At 57.4% G+C, this 15,758-nt stretch overlaps 1 protein-coding gene across 1 annotated transcript; it reads left to right on the forward strand.

Moving 5' to 3' along the window:
- Positions 1–7,139: 7,139 nt before the first annotated feature.
- HOXA10 (homeobox A10) lies at positions 7,140–10,562 on the forward strand. Its single transcript, XM_054726502.1, has 2 exons — positions 7,140–8,115; positions 9,323–10,562. The coding sequence occupies exons 1-2, from the start codon at positions 7,140–7,142 to the stop codon at positions 9,595–9,597; spliced, it is 1,251 nt and encodes a 416-aa protein (XP_054582477.1). The 3' UTR covers positions 9,598–10,562.
- The last annotated feature ends 5,196 nt before the right edge of the window (positions 10,563–15,758 follow it).

Raw genomic sequence — 15,758 nt, forward strand, 5'->3', positions numbered from 1 at the left:
TTTTGCCATTACTTGATTTCCTCCGGGGTGTAAGAGGGGGCAGGAAGGGTGTTGGGAATGGTCTTTTTAATTTCTTGCAATATTTTGAAAGCGTTGGGGGTTTTCTCTGAGGTATTTCTGCCCCACAGTGCCGGGGGACCTCAGCTGAGAAAGCCCGGCCCCAGCCCATTGGGCCTGCCTCCCTGTGCTAGGAAGATGCGTCTGGTGGCTCTGCTTGTACAGGAGTGTTGGCCTGTCCTCTGTTCTCGCCCATCGTGGATGTCGCAGCATGTATACAAGCGACAGGGCACAAGGAAAATAAAGTCTGTGGAAACTTGAGCATCGGGTCCTGGTGTGACATTTCTCTCCTTGCTCACCTTTTACTGCCAAATGTCTACCCTATCACCCGCCCCCCCCCCACACACACACACCAGGAAAGGGGCAAGTTACCAGGCCCCTGAGGGGGTTGGGGGGGGCGACTTAGGATTTAATTCCACTAGAAGCCAGGCTCAGGAAGCCAAGGTGACTGGTCAGGTCCTTTGAGGAAATGGGGTCCCAGGAATAGGGTATCTCAGGACTTGGAATATGGGGTTTCATCCTCTGACTGCCCCAGCCCTGGAGAAAACCTTGGGCCTTACGTGGTCAGTGGATCTGATCCCAGGCTGGGCTCCCTCACCTCGGGACCAGCAGGACTGAAGTGGAACCACTGTAGGGTGCCCTGGGGAACCCTTCAGCAAGAGGGAGAAGGGTCCGGGTACAAAGACAGAGCAGACTCTCGGAGTCTCTAAGGGTGCTTTCTCCCCAGCTCCCAGCTGACATGGCCTTTTCCCTTTGGGGAAAGAAAGATGCCGCTTCTTCTTTGTTTCCTGCCTTTGAACTTCTGCCTTAAAATTGGACATCACCATCACCATAACCTTGAGGGGCAGGGCAGAGAGGCCAGAGCCTTTTGTTGCCACCCCACCCCCACCCCACCCTCTCCTAGCCACCCAGGCAGGGCCAGAGCAGCAGACAGGATCCAATTTGGAGAGGGGCCCCAGGCCCCAGGCCCCAGGCCCCGCTTTGTTTATCTGTTTGTGTGTTTGTCTAACTGGCGCGACTGGGAACCTGGAGCTCAAAGGGGAGTGGGACAGACCCCGGAGATGAATGTCTAGGTTGATAGACAGACACAGAGGTGAACAAGGACTCTCCAGAGGGGCAGGGAGGGGGTGGGCAGGGAAGCCCAAGGTTTAAGGAAAGACTTCCTTTGGGATGGTTAAAGATTAACCAAAGTCTCCCAAGTTGCTAGAGAGAGTCTAGCCAGAAAGACTGTTCGCGGGCGGGTGGCGAGCGGGCGAGGGTTTGATTTCTGAGCCCTATAAAAGCCCATCCTCCGATGGCTGTGACAATGTGGTCGTAAACCCGTCCGGGGCCGGCCAATTTGCATATTTGGAATGCGCCGCTATAAACCCGGCTGGGGTTTTGCAGCAATTTCTGAGATGTAAAAGTGAGATCTCTTTAGCAGCGGGGCTGGGCACATTCTCTCGCTGCTGTCTCTGCCTGGAGCCTGCTTCCCTCTCCCGGCTCGGGTCGGAGTTCGGGCCCGGCGTAGGCGCGCAGCCGCCACGAGATGGCGCACTTCCGATCAATGTCAAAGCCGCCGGGGAGCCGGGAACCCCAGCGCGGTTCTTGGCCTTTGTTCGCTTCTGATACTAAGAGCTGCACGTTACCTTATTTCACTTGTCCCGCTCCCTTTCATCTCCAAAAAGGGGTGCTCACCTGCAAGATGTGGTTGGTGCTGTCACTTGAAGCAACGCGCCTTCTCTAGGCCTCGTGGGCGTTCTTGGCGCGGGGAAGCCAGCTGTCCCTGGGCAGGGATTTCTTCGGAAATGTGTCAAGGTAAGAGGCCACAGGTTTAGCGATTTCTAACGGGCTGGGGCGGGAGTAGGGAGGTGGCCGATGTGTGAGCCGGGCAGGGGAGAGTGGCTGGGTTTGTGCGCCCCGGGGTGACGCGATAGGTGGTCAGCCCACCTACCTCCGCGTAGCTCCCTAAGGTTGGAAAGGGGAGGCCTAAGTGGAAAAGTGGACGATTTCAGCTCCTTGTGCCGCTAAAAACCCAAGGCAATCCTTCCAGTTTGTAAAAGTATTCAGACTGGATCGGCTAGGGAGGGGGCGCATCTAAGAGAAAGAGTCTGGGCTGTGCTGGAATAAGGGGTTTGTGTTGGGGAAAAAGAGATGGCGGGACTGGGAAAAACAGAAAGTTTCTCCTCCAAACAATGAGGTGGTCAGCAACCGTGGTCGCTGGGGCGGGCTTATTCCCTGGGGCAGACGGCGGTGGTCGCTGGTTTCCAACTAGGTGCGGTCTCTAGGTCTGCCTAAGCAGCCAGGGGGGAATCTTTGTTCCCAAAAAGGCCAAGTCAGAAAAGTGGCATTTGATTTTCCAGGCTTCCAGAGAAGTCTATGTCACTTATTTGGACGGTACCGCTATAAACCTGGCTGGGATTCTGCAGCAATTCCTTAGATGTAAAATGGAGATCTTTTGCAAGGATGCGACCATTGTACTGCCAAATGCCTATCTATTTTTAAAAAAGCTGGCGCTGAGGACAAACTAGGGTCAACCATCCCTCCATCAGGGTTGTCATAAAACAATTTCAAAATAATCATTTCACTTACATTTTGGAGGACAGATTCAAATTCCCCCTTTTCCTATGTTTACATCTGTATTCCAATGTGTTTTCATATGGTTTCTTGAGATGGTTATTTTTTTCACAAGCATGCAGTGCATGAGTGAGCGGGTGAATCTTAGAGAAAGTAAGTGCTGCGTGTGTGTGTGTGTGTGTGTGTGTGTGTGTGTGCCTGTGTGTACATATGTATAAATTTTCACCTTCAAAGTCACTAGTCTTTGTTGAGCACAGACTCCCAAAGTCTGCCAGAATAAGGCAGCCAAGCAGTGGGCGCCCACACGGCGCTCGCTGCAGCCTGAGCCATCCCTAAAATCCCAGAGCCGCCTCGAGTTTCAAAGACAGAGGCAGTTCATTGGGGACAAAACTAAGAATATTGCAGTTTAGGATGTGCGTGAAGAGGCCCCAACACTTCCCCTGTCAGGAGAACAGGGCCAGTTCAGTGGTGGGATTTAGAAAGAAAAAAAAAAAGTAAAATGGGTTGTTTTGCACCTGATGGATTCAAAGCAAATACATCAAATACCTCTGGAAATATTACTATTACTAAAGATGATGGGGAAAAGAATGGCACTGCTTATAAAAAATGTCTTCTAATTCTGCAGTAAATGCAGGAATCAGAGCAGTCCCGGAGTTTTTGTTAAAGCGGATATGTGAACGCAGCGTTGATTTTTTCCTCTGCGGGCCAAAGCCCAGCTCTATGGCCGGTCTGAGTCTCAGAAACATTCCGATAAAAACTGTTTACTGCCTACCTGAACCTCAGGAACTAGTACTTTTTAAGGAACTTTTTGTAATGACAGTTTGATTTTCGTGGTGGTTTGCAAGGGCTTTCTGGGGAGGAGGAACCCGCTGTCCGTGAACTGCATCGCCAAAGGGTTTATCCCACCGTCCTGGCTGGCCTTTACTCTGGCCCCACAGCCATGGGGGAGGGGTATGATTACCCAGGTAGAAATAGGCGATGTTTACTCCTAAATAAAACCTGGGCTTTGGCGGGGTTCACATAACTGCACAGGCCTGGTTGAAGCTAGCAGTCGCCAGAGTTTTAGGTCAAAGGCGTCCAGAAGGCGAGGGAGAAATTCAACAGCTGGGAAGGAGGGGGAAAGGAAGAGAGGCAACCGGGCCATGGGAGAGAGGGAGAGAGCGTGTCTTGCAGCCAGCCTTGCTGCAATTGAATCGCTTTTCTTAATCTCTGGAAGGGGGAGAGGGGCACCTGAGGGAAGCCGAGGCGTTCGATAAATGGAATATTCTACTGAGCAAGCTCACACCTCGGTGTTCCAGTCTGGGGAGTAGTCTGGGGAGTGTGGAGGCTTGCGGGCGGTCAGGGATGCTGAGAGCTCCAAACCGACTGAGACGGCTTCACTTGAGCTTCTGCTACGGTGATACTTTCTTGCTCCAACCAGCAGGCCGGTGTGCTCCCAAGCCTACCAGCAGCCACTCCTTGGGCTTTCGGCACTGCAGGCCCAGCGTGGGGTTGGGCAGTGGTCCTAGGTCAGAGAGGGGCTCTCACACGGGTTTACACGCTTAAAAAAAATAAAGCAAGAAACAGCACAAAGGAAACATCCCAATTGGTTTATTACAAGGGGTGGCGTGGAGGAACGATGCTGGAGAAAAACATCCAGCTCTCCCCAAAGATCAGTGAAGGCCCAAGGACCAATGCCATGGTCTGGGAGCCAGGAAGCAGATGCAGCATCAATCTGGCGTCTGTAGCTTGGATCGGCACGTGCACGCTCTTGGATCCCATCCAGCCTAGAAGCCCATTTGGCCACCCTACCGGGCCCTGATCAGACCAGGCCGGAGCTGCTTACAGCAGGCACTGGGCTTGTCTTACCCGTTAGATCATCAGGGGCGCAGAATTCCGGGAGAGTCCTGAAACATTCTGGAGGGCCTTGGCTTTGAGGGGTCTCCGAACCCCTTAAAAATGATGGGTCCAATTGTGGGAATGCACAGACTACCATTTTCCGTAGGTCAAGAGGCAGGGCTTGGCCTTAGTTTTTGCAAAGGGGCCTTAACTTCCAAAAAGGTTAAGAAAGACGGGTTTAGACCATAGTCTTTCACTTTATTTTCTTAGCCGCCCACCTCAAGCATCCTCTCCTACGGCCACGGGCCCTTCCCAACCTGTGGCCTGGGGAATTGCTCTCCGCATCTAGTCTGAAGAGGCACTAAGTCCTGGCCCGCTGGCCTGATGGGGCTCATGTTTTCCCCAAGAAACCCTCTCTCGTTCTTGTGACCTACTTTCCACTTGGCAGAGCTTCCCTGAGAGGCATGAACAGCACTGAGGGGCCAGCGCAAGCGCAGGTAGCCCTCGGCTTTGCGGCGTTTCTCCGCAGCACTGCGGGGCACAGCGTCCTGTCAGCTCCACCCTCCTGGCAAGGCAAGTGGGGCCAGGCCCAGGCCCATGGGAGAAGGGCCTGAGGCGCTCTGACACCATTCCGTGCTCAAGTTCGTTGGCCTGGGGGCTTAGCCAGGTTAGAATTTGCCCTGGTGCGCGCGGGAGAGCGACGTGGAGCGTGAAGGGTAGTTCCTAACCTTCCGCACTTGCTTCTGCCGCAGGGATGCCGCAGCCTCAGGACCCTGTCAGAGGGGGAAGAACCGGCTTTCTCTATCACCTTCTCGCTTTCCTCTCCCTCCGTTCTTCTCGCCTCCTGTCCCTCTCGATTTTTCTTCCTCCATTTCCCTTTCCTCCGTCCCAGATGCCCGGTCCGCAGAGTCAGTAACCTCGGGTAGCAGAGGTGGAAGTGGTTGGAGCGCAGCGCGAGCGCTGGCGCGGCCTCCGGGGCTCTGCGCTCCCAGTAGCTGCTGCCCACAGAGACCGCAAGTGCTTGCATCTCGGGAGCCAGCTCCTGGGCTCTGTCGCCTGCTCTCCCGAGAGCTCTCCCTGGGTCCTCTCCCGCGTCGCTTCCTCCTTGGACTTGGTTTATACTTGGAAGAACAAGGCCACATGCCCGACCAATCACCCGGGATGCAAGGGTCTCCCCGCGGCGCAGAGGCTGCGCGGTTGGCTGCCTGGGCTCTCGGCGAGCAGCAGCCCCCGCCAAGGCCTCTGCAGGGGCTGGAGCTGGTGGGGCGGGCAGGCCTGAGGCATCCTGGAGAGCTGTGGCCCGCAGGCCAGGGGCAAGGCCGCGACCTCCCGGGCTCCACTGGATCCGGCCGGAAAAGGTCGAGTTTCCTGAGACAAGTCTGAGGCCCACACTTGGGGGCTAGCGCCAAGGGCCCGCCGTTTCCAGTTGACTTAGCGCAGGTCCTCGCAGCCAAGGAAGAAGGAGACCTGGGGGTCCGCTGAGCAAAGGGCCCCTCCCCTAAAGGCTCCCATCACTGGGCCAGGAGCCCAGCCCTGCCTCGCAGGGAACAGATCTCCTCACCGTGGGCCTCGTTAAAATGCATATTCTGCGGGAGTGAGGGCTGCTCCAGCCGGGTTTGGAGGGGAGGAGGAAGGAGGGAGGGGACGGAGAGGCAGGAGTGCGGTGACACTGGTTCCCCTTGTACCTAACCTCCGGGAGCAGGCGAATGCCAAGGCTGAAGGGAGAAGGTGAGAATACGGTGTCAGAGGTGTCTGCCGGCCGCCCCTCCTCCAGGCTTCCCCTCCAGGTCCTCACCTCAGGGCAAGCCCGAGACCCTGCCCGAAGCCCAGTGTTCCTTTCACGTCCCTGCAAGGGCTGGGAGCTTGGAGCCTGGCAGGGTGATGGGGCTGGGGGCGCCTGGACCTGGACTCAGAGGAGGGGTGGAGGAGTCCTTCAGGTCGCCAGTTCCTTCCACAACCCCCACTCATGCCAGCCCACCAAGGTCCACCCGGGAGCAAGCTGGGTGTGGGCACCAGAGGCCAGGAGCCCAACTAGATCCACAGACCGGCAGCGGGGAGGACAGGGCCCAGGGCCTTCCCTTTGGGGGGAAATTCTGTGTGGCATGCAAAAATTAAGTGGCAATTGCCAGCTTCCAGTCCGCTCTGGACTTCAGGCACCCTGAGGGTCCTGGCGGCCTAGGACCGGGTCTGCCACTTTGGGGAGACAACTCCAGACCTGAATGGGGAGAGCCTGAGGCCCCGAGAGGACCCCTGAGTGTTCAGAGTGGACGGAGAGCTGGTGGCGAATTCCGAAATAAGGAAGGGGAGCAGCACCCAAGGCGGGCCAGGGTGCACACCACAAACACCCCGCTGGTTAACAGCGCGGGGCGAAGGACCCTTCCAACTCAGCTCCAAAGAGGGTTCACGTCAGGGCAGGGGCTGGGCGAGCCCAAGGGCCAGGTTCCTTCCCCGACCCCGGCCACCTGGGGGCGGCCCCCGCCGCGGCCGGCCTCGGGGCGGAGGTATTGGGAGTGCGTCTCGCGGCCCGTCAATACAGATTACATATTTATATCAATCGCGGGCTCGGAGGGCGCCCTCGGAGAGCGGCCCCAAGCCTACGAAATCAAACTGGGAGTGGTCGCGCGGCAGCTCTGGCTCGGGATTGGCTGCGGGCGCCCGCCGCGGTGCGGGGGGATTGCTAATCGTATTCAGCATGTTTTGCACAAGAAATGTCAGCCAGAAAGGGCTATCTGCTCCCTTCGCCAAATTATCCCACAACAATGTCATGCTCGGAGAGCCCCGCCGCGAACTCTTTTTTGGTCGACTCGCTCATCAGCTCCGGCAGAGTCGAGGCCGGCGGCGGCGGCGGCGGCGGCGGCGGCACGGGGGGCGGCGGCTACTTCGCCCACGGCGGGGTCTACCTGCCGCCGGCCGCCGACCTGCCCTACGGGCTGCAGAGCTGCGGGCTCTTCCCGGCCCTGGGAGGCAAGCGCAATGAGGCGGCGTCGCCGGGCGGCGGCGGCGGCGGCGGGGGCCTGGGTCCCGGCTCGCACGGCTACCCGCCCGCGCCCCTAGACCTGTGGCTGGATGCGCCCCGCTCCTGCCGGATGGAGCCGCCGGAGGGGCCGCCGCCGCCGCCGCAGCCCCAGCCGCCGCCGCCGCCGCCCCCGCCGCCGCAGCCCCAGCCCCCGCCGCAGGCCACGTCGTGCTCCTTCGCGCAGAACATCAAAGAGGAGAGCTCCTACTGCCTCTACGACTCGGCGGACAAATGCCCCAAAGGCTCGGCCGCCGCGGCCGAGCTGGCCCCCTTCCCGCGGGGCCCGCCGCCCGACGGCTGCGCCCTGGGCGCCTCCGGCGGGGTGCCCGTGCCCGGCTACTTCCGCCTCTCCCAGGCCTACGGCACGGCCAAGGGCTACGGCGGCGGCGGCGGCGGCGGCGCGCAGCATCTGGGCGCCGGCCCGTTCCCCGCGCAGCCCCCCGGGCGCGGCTTCGACCCGCCACCTGTGCTGGCCCCCGGCTCGGCGGACGCGGCCCGGAAGGAGCGAGCCCTCGATTCGCCGCCGCCCCCCACGCTGACATGCGGCGGCGGCGGTGGCGGGGGCTCGCAGGGCGACGAGGAGGCGCACGCGTCGTCCTCGGCCGCCGAGGAGCTCTCCCCGGCCCCTTCCGAGAGCAGCAAAGCCTCGCCCGAGAAGGACGCCCTGGGTAAGCAGGGGGCGTCCAGGGCCGCAGCCCGGCGGGCAGACGGGCAGGCCTGCCCCGCGACGGGAAGGAGTGCGCGCAGCAGCCGCCCGGCCTTGGCCTGAGCTGCAGGCGGCCTGACCTTGTGAACTTGCTTTTTAATATTTGGGCGTGGGGACGCAGTAAAAATTCATGTCCAGCTTAGTGCCCCACACCGAGACGTCCTCTGCGCCGGCCTCAGCTCACCCCGACTGGGGGCGAGGATCCCGGCGAGCAGCACCCCTCTGGTGCGTGTCCTCCGTGGGCCGGAGCACCCTCACCCGTGGTCTGGGCCCAGGCCGCGAGGCGCGGCCCACGCGGGGGAGGGGAGGGAGGGAAAGTGGCTCGCCCGCAGATAGCACGGATGTTTGTAAGGCATCCAAAATAAGCAGCCGCCAGCACCAATAAATAAGCCCATTAACCGGCGAAGTTCGAGTTTACGATCCCCCATGCTTTTTTCAAAGTTGCTGCAGGGGCGGGAGTCCTTGTTGCGGGTAGAAGAAAGGCAAACCCGGCCCGAACGCCCGGGGCCCTGAGCTGAGAGGCAGAGAGGGACCTTTTCGCTTTCCCTGGAACTCAGAGTCGCCCAGACTGCACGTCCCTGGCTCCTGGAGAGACGTGAGGGCAGCAGGCCCTTGACCCCAATCCGTTTTTTTTTTTTTTTTTTTTGTGCCTTCCCCAAGTCCCAACTATGTCCGTCTTCCTCTCCTCGCCAGGCCTTGGGCAAGGAGGGGGCTGCAGTTGAGACACAGCTATGCTGCCCACCCCCCTTCCAAGTAAGCACCCTGGACCCCAGGCTAAGGGGCTACAGCAAATGCCTGTATGCCTTGGGGCAAGACGCAAAGAAAAAAATAAGGCATTAAGTTCAAGGTATCCAGGCCTGTCCTCCCAGGTCCTTCGTTCTGCGAGCACCTGGCAGCTTTGTGCTAAAAACAGGTGTTTGGAAAGTAGTGGATGAAAATGTGAATTGGGGGGGGGGTAGGTGTAGATTGGGGGCCCACTGGATTCTGCACGTTCCTTTTGGAGGAACTGCTCTTCCTGGGCAAGCAAGCTAACGGGGAGCGGAGAGGGTACCTCTCTGTGTGTGGCTTAGGGCATCTCTCTTGTGGCAGAGGCGGCCCCAATTCACCCCGGTAGCCAGCCCACCGTGCCTCGATTTAACCTTCTCCTCTTTATTCCCTTTCAATGCCAGGCAACACCAAAGGCGAAAACGCGGCCAACTGGCTGACGGCGAAGAGCGGCCGGAAGAAGCGCTGCCCCTACACCAAGCACCAGACGCTGGAGCTGGAGAAGGAGTTTCTGTTCAACATGTACCTTACGCGAGAGCGGCGCCTGGAGATCAGCCGCAGCGTCCACCTCACGGACAGACAAGTTAAAATCTGGTTTCAGAACCGCAGGATGAAACTGAAGAAAATGAACCGAGAAAACCGGATCCGGGAGCTGACAGCCAACTTTAATTTTTCCTGATGAAGCTCCAGGCAATGCCGTTTCGTTTTTTTGTTTGTTTCCCCCCCTGCTTCCAGAGAGCCATTCTCCTCCCTCCGTCTCCGGCCTCTTCCCAGGAACTCGCACCTGTGCGGGCGCCCCTTCCTCCCTCCCACACGCGCCATCTCGCTGGCCATTACATCAGTGCAGGGCTGGTCGGTTCTGACGTTTTGTTTCTTTGTCTGTTTGCTAGGTGCTGATTTTTTGTTGTTGTTGTTGTTGTGTTCTGGGGGAAAAGCCATATCGCTCTAAAATTCTATGTAGATAAAGATTGTCCTTAAGTGTCAAGTGCGAACTGGGATGGTTTGTCGGCCGGATTACTCCACTGCTCAAAATGGCCCCTGTGCTCCCGGTGGAGCTGGTTTCCTGCGGGGGGCCGGGCCAGCCCAGCCGGAAGGCCCAGGTCCCATTGTAGGCGCTGAGGTGTCTGGCCTGAGGTCAACGGTGCAAGGAGCCACCAGCGGGCTCCCTGGCCTGAAGCACTGGGCTGTGTTTAATCAGGGGATACAGGCCCTAGGTTTCTTTTTTCTTTCTTCCTTTCTTCCTTGGCAAAGAGAAGGGCTTATGGGCATGGGCATACAGGTTGACAAAAGGGCTTGACTTTGGCTGATTGGAACATTGAGGGAGTCAGAAAGATGAAATGTTCCTTCCTCTGTAAGATATCCCAGCTTAAAAAGAAAGAAAGAAAAAAGAAAAAAAAATAAAAGACCAGGATAAGGAAACTCCTCTTCCAGTTTGTGCAAGGTCTTGCATTGTGGGACTAAATTATTTCCCTTTCCTCTGAATTTCCATATCCTCTGGCTGTAGATAAATAATCTGATGTAGTTCTGTTTATACATGTGGATTTAGTGGATTTTTGTCATAAAGTAATCGTTACCACTGGTAACACACGACAAGCACACCACAACTCTCCCTATCTTGTGGAGGTTTGTCCCCCCCCCCCTTTTTTTTTCCTTCCTTTTTTTTTTTTTCTTTCCAAAATTCATGGAAGCCAGGAGGGCTGGGGCAAGCGGAATAGACTAGAGAAGGGAGACATTGTTTGGTTTCCTTAATACTGTGAAGTTACATGCATAAAAGGGTCAAACCTGTAGGTGCAGAAAAAGAAAAAAAAAACTATAAATGCAAATCTGTATAAATGTCTATTATTATGAAAAATTGCCAATCTTGTTTTATGCAAATGCATTCTATCGTTATTATAAATGTTAGTTCTAGCTCTATTTACTTCTAATCTTAAATCAGAATAAATTAATATTGTAATGCTGCTGTGCGTGGAAAAAAAAAGATGATGTTTATGTTCTTATAGAAGAATAAAAGCTGTGGAATGAAGCTTTTTAATTTTACCTCTTTTTTTTTTTACTTCTTATCTTCACCTTCCACTTTATCCCGTCCACCACTTTACAACAGGAGGGCTAGCCCGCGCCCCCTGCAATTACTTTAGGCATCTATTTAAATATTACCTAGACAGTCGTAATTTGTCTGGGCCCTATAGCCCTGGTGCCGTAAGGTTTGTCGGCTTTTGTTCAGTTTTATGACTTGCTAGTATATCTGGATTGTGGCTGTCTTGGACCGGTGGTTTCAGTTGAGAGGGGAGCTTCCTAGACAGAGGAAGCCAGACAGGATTTCTTTCGGGAGCCCCAGGGAGGCTCGCCAAGGCTGGCTGTTTTGTGGGTCCCCTGGTCCTAGATGACCCCCAGTCTAGGAATCCCGGGAGCAGGCTGGGCCCACAGCGCCTCACTAGCGTCCGAGGCAGCGATTAGGTAGACCGCGGCCGGGCTGGGCTGCCTGGACGCCCCCCCTCCCTCTCTCCCCCAGCACAGCCTCCCCCACCTGGTCGCCCTCCGCGGGGCCACGCGTTTCCTGCTCGCGGGAGGTGGGGGGAGGCGACGGCAGGGGGGAGGGGGCGCGGGAGCGCGCGCCCCGGCTGGCTGCCTGGTGGGGAGGGAGAGAGGGGGAGAGCGAGCGGTGGGGAGCGAGCGCGGGAGGCCGAGGCCAGACAGGGAGCCGGGCTCGGGGCTGCCCCTGGCGCTCGGGCGTCTCCCAGGGCTGCCGCCGCTCGGCGCCCGCTTGCTGAGCGGCAAGATTTGGGAAACAGGCGCGCACGCTGCTCGTTCTCTCTTCTCGCTTCCTCCCCTCCTTCTCTTTTCCTCCCTCTCCTTTAACTTACCTCCCTCCCTCTCCAAGGTTTACCTTACAGTGGCCGGTGGCTTCCCCCTCCGTAATGCCTTAGCGGCAGCCCCGGACGCTGGCAGCGGCGGGCGCAGGTTGGCGAGGGGCCGGGCCGGGTGCGATCGCAGGGTTCTCCCTCGGCGGCGGCGGCGGCGGCGGCTGCGGCGGCGGCGGCTGCGGTGGCGGCGGCGGCGGTGGCGGCGGCGGCGGCGGGCGAGCACCAGAACTGGTCGGTGATTTAGGTAGTTTCCTGTTGTTGGGATCCACCTTTCTCTCGACAGCACGACACTGCCTTCATTACTTCAGTTGAAATCGTCTCCAGGTACCTGTGCGCGCGGAGGCCGGGCCGGGCGGGGCATCCAGGCTCCGGGCGTGCCAGGCCCGTGGTGGCAACCTCGGCTTTTCCCGCGCAAGAACCTCGTCCCGGCTTCCCTCTCAGAGCTCTGCCAGGCTGCTGGCCTCACCCCCATCTCCACCTGGCCCCTGCAGGTATGGTCAGGTTAGCGGTGCCTTAGCGGACGCCGGGGGCGTGGTAGGAATTCTGGGCCCGGGGCCATTCAAGGTCAGGGGCGCACACTTCCCTCCCGAGCCTCTCCTGCTCCTGGCCCGCGCCTAGCCAGGGACCCCGCCATTCTCCTGCAAAGCCAGGACAGCATCAGCCCCGATCCAGGGCAGGACATAAGAAAAGATCCCTTTGCCAGTGAAGACTCCGGACAAGCTAGAAGGAACGAGGCAGACAGGGGCTGGGATCCTGGCCTTGTCACTTACCCTTCTCTCTTGTAAGCCGCTTTCCGCTCCCAGGAGTCGCCTTTGACTCTTTTCTTCCTTCTTTCCTTCCTTCCCTCGCTGCTCTTTCTTCTCTGTCTTCTTTTCTTTCCTTCTTCCCTTCTTTCCGTCAATTTGTTTATTTCCTTTGATCTCTCTGTGTCCATTTCCCTCCCTATCTCCATTTCCTCTACTCCCCAGCTCTTCCTTCTGGAGGGACCTAGGGCTGGCTTGGGAAGAGCCAGGGTGGAGGCTGTCTTATTATTATTTTTCCCTCTGTGCACTCAAGTAGAGATCGTGTTCTGACAAAGAAGGGTGCGCTGGGGCGTCTGTCGCGGGCAGTGGATCTGAGCGCAGACACGGCCTCGGTTACGATCACGACCGGATGGCGGCGGCCTTGCGTTCCTCCTCCATCGGTCAGCAACAGCAGCCTGGGAGAGCCGACTGGGGAGCGTTCCCGAGGTTTTTGCAAGGACGCCTTCCGCCAGCTTCACTGGAGGCCTGAGGCTGGGGCCTGGGCTGAGGCTCAGCCAGCCTCTTGGAGGGCACTTTCCCGAAGCTTCCGAGGCTCCGGGGCCGGAACCGCGATAAGGGAGCCCCGCCAGGGCAAAGATAGGCGCCAGTCGCTTCTATCAGGTTCAGAGTCAGGGCAGGTTGGACATGGCATCCTTGTGCAGAAGACTGCTGGGGAAAGGGACCCCAACCGTGTTCCCAATAATAGGGGAAAGGAATTCTAAATTCCTGAACCATTGGAATACAAAGTTGAGTCCGTATTCCAAGTGGTACTGGAAGCCAGTCGGAGGAGTCTCATGTTTACTGGGAGCTAAAAACAACCTCCATCCCTCTCCAGCCCCCCACTGGCACCGCACAGGGGGCCCTCAGGCTGTTTCCGTCCAGCAGGACTGCTCAGCTTAGGGCCCAGGAACGGTTCTCACTGCTTAGCCCTGGGTCCCGGGTCCTGTTATCGGAAAGGCCCACACGGTGTTACCCTCCACCCCTCTCTGTCATTTTCAGGACCTGAGTATTGGATTTGTTTTGGAGGCCAAGGTTTTAGAACTCTGGGCAAAAAGAGACAGTTTGTAACCACTCCCATTTATTCTTTCTTTTTGCACACACAATCCCTTTTCCTTCCAAAATAAAAGCAGACACAAAAACCTGAAGGGTCTCTCCCCAAACCTCTGGGCTGAAGAGGGATACTTTTGGTTTTGGGGTTTCCTCCCACCCCATTTTAGGCACCAGTGAGGATTAGTTAACACTCAAGCCCTGCTAATCACTTAGTAGCTGTCCTATTTGGGGGGCTAAGGCTATTTATAGGACGGCCTTTCTATTTCAAAAATACTATAAATAATTCATCTCTTCTTTGGGTACAAAAAAGTGGAAAAGGCAGCCCGTTTGCAGACAATTACAATTAGGAGCGAAGGTTTCCTCTGGGTTAATTTTCTTAATGAAAATCTCAGAGGTTCCCCAACCTGCGGGACATTTGGGGCACCTTGGGCTGTGGAGGGGATGGGAATAGCGTGGAGGACTTTATAAGGAAAGGACAAATATTAGTGGGGGAGGGAACTGAGGTGGCCAGGACCGCCTGGCCAACGGTAGGATTTTATTGTGTCGGTCACTTCCCTCTTCCTTCCTTCTTCCGGTGGCCAGGGACCCGGTTGGTCTCCCTGTGGCTTTTCAGCTGGGGGAGAGCCTGGCATTTGAGGGTGCCCGCTGCGGGATAGGGTGTATCAGGGTTTGGGGAGGGGTTACTGGGACTGTTGGGGAGGATGAAGGCAAAAAAACAAGAGATGGGAGCAGCCCAGTCCGCCGCCCTCGCGCCAGGGAAGTGGGCTAATGAGAAACACACTCTTGCAGGCACAGTGTTCACACGTGAATTTAATTACCCCGTTTTTAGGAGTCGCTGCTTTCCGTTTGTATTTGGTGGGGTTTTTTTTTTTCTTCCTTCCAATTAACAAAGAGGCTGAGCCGTTTAATGTACCCCTGAAAGGCTCTGAGGGGTGAGAAGCACCCTCCTCAATTGGGTCAAGCTGAGGGATGGGATTAAAGTCAATGCCCCATGCCCCTCCCCGGTTTAATTTCTGGCCCTGGACTTGAGCTGTGGCCGCCTCACGTTGGGTCTTGTAACTCCGATGAGCCGCCTGGCCCGCCGTGGTGTGGGTTAGCCAGGCGGGCCACTAGGGACAGAAGGAAGGAAGGAAAGGATGGAGGGAGGGAGGACGGGAGGGAGGAAGGAAGGAAGGAAGGAAGGATGGAGGGAGGGAGGACGGGAGGGAGGAAGGAAGGAAGGAAGGAAGGAAGGAAGGAAGGAAGGAAGGAAGGAAGGAAGGAAGAAGGAGGAAGGAGGGAAGGGGACCTGAAGGCTTCATACTGGGCCCGGAGGCCAGCCTCTCCAGAGCGGGCCTCCTGGCTTCTGAGCCGCCTGGTCGCTTAGGCCAAATTCGCCTGTTATTGATGGTGCCTCGTAGGGTTTTTATTTTTATTTTTATTTTTTGCAGCTCGGGTTAGGGGAGTGCGACTAGCAGAACTCAGCTTCAGGGCCTCGGAGGTCGGAGCACGGGGCTGGGGCGCCAGCCGTGTCCAAGGGGGAGGGGGGAGATCGTGGAACGCGCGGCCCAACCAGGCCCCCAAACCCTGGGCTCGGCGCTGGCCGGCCGCTCCGTGGCAGGACGCTCGCTGGAGGCTCCGCGGTACATGTGGGAGCTGCCCGGACACCCTGCGATCCGGTCAGGCGGATCCCAGGGCCCTGGAGAGGCTGTGTCCTCGGGGCGGCCCGTCCCTGCCCAGCGCGCCGGGCAGGGGCCGCGGCGGCTCCGTTTGGGAAGGCCACTGCGTTGAATTTGACTTTCTGAAGCCGGCGCCCGGGTAAACTCGCATCTCGGGGGACCGCGGGGGATTATTTACAGGGAGCCCGCCAACCAAACACAACAGTCTAATTTAACCTTTCCAAGTCCTCGTAAATTTTTACAACTGGGAGCCACGGCGAGGTAAACGAATCTGTTGGTCGTTCCCAACTTCCCACCAGCCTGTGTGGCTTCTGAAACAATAACTCCTTATGAAATATAAATATAGATTTAAATACAGTAGAGCGAGAATGCGATTTGGCTGCTTCTTTATGGCTTCAATTATTGTCTAATTTTATGTTAGGGGGCTCTGCCGGCCGCACTCGCGCGCGCGGGACCCGCGTCTTGCTGATGGCGTGATTAATTGTGATA

Source organism: Eptesicus fuscus, chromosome 14 (assembly GCF_027574615.1).
Source record: "Eptesicus fuscus isolate TK198812 chromosome 14, DD_ASM_mEF_20220401, whole genome shotgun sequence".
Lineage (NCBI taxonomy): Eukaryota > Metazoa > Chordata > Mammalia > Chiroptera > Vespertilionidae > Eptesicus > Eptesicus fuscus.

Bases quoted from the DNA above. Each gene is read 5' to 3' on its own strand.
- HOXA10 (XM_054726502.1), top strand. From the start codon at position 7,140: ATGTCAGCCAGAAAGGGCTATCTGCTCCCTTCGCCAAATTATCCCACA. The intron at 8,116-9,322 runs GTAAGCAGGGGG...TTTCAATGCCAG, and splicing joins GCCCGAGAAGGACGCCCTGG to GCAACACCAAAGGCGAAAAC.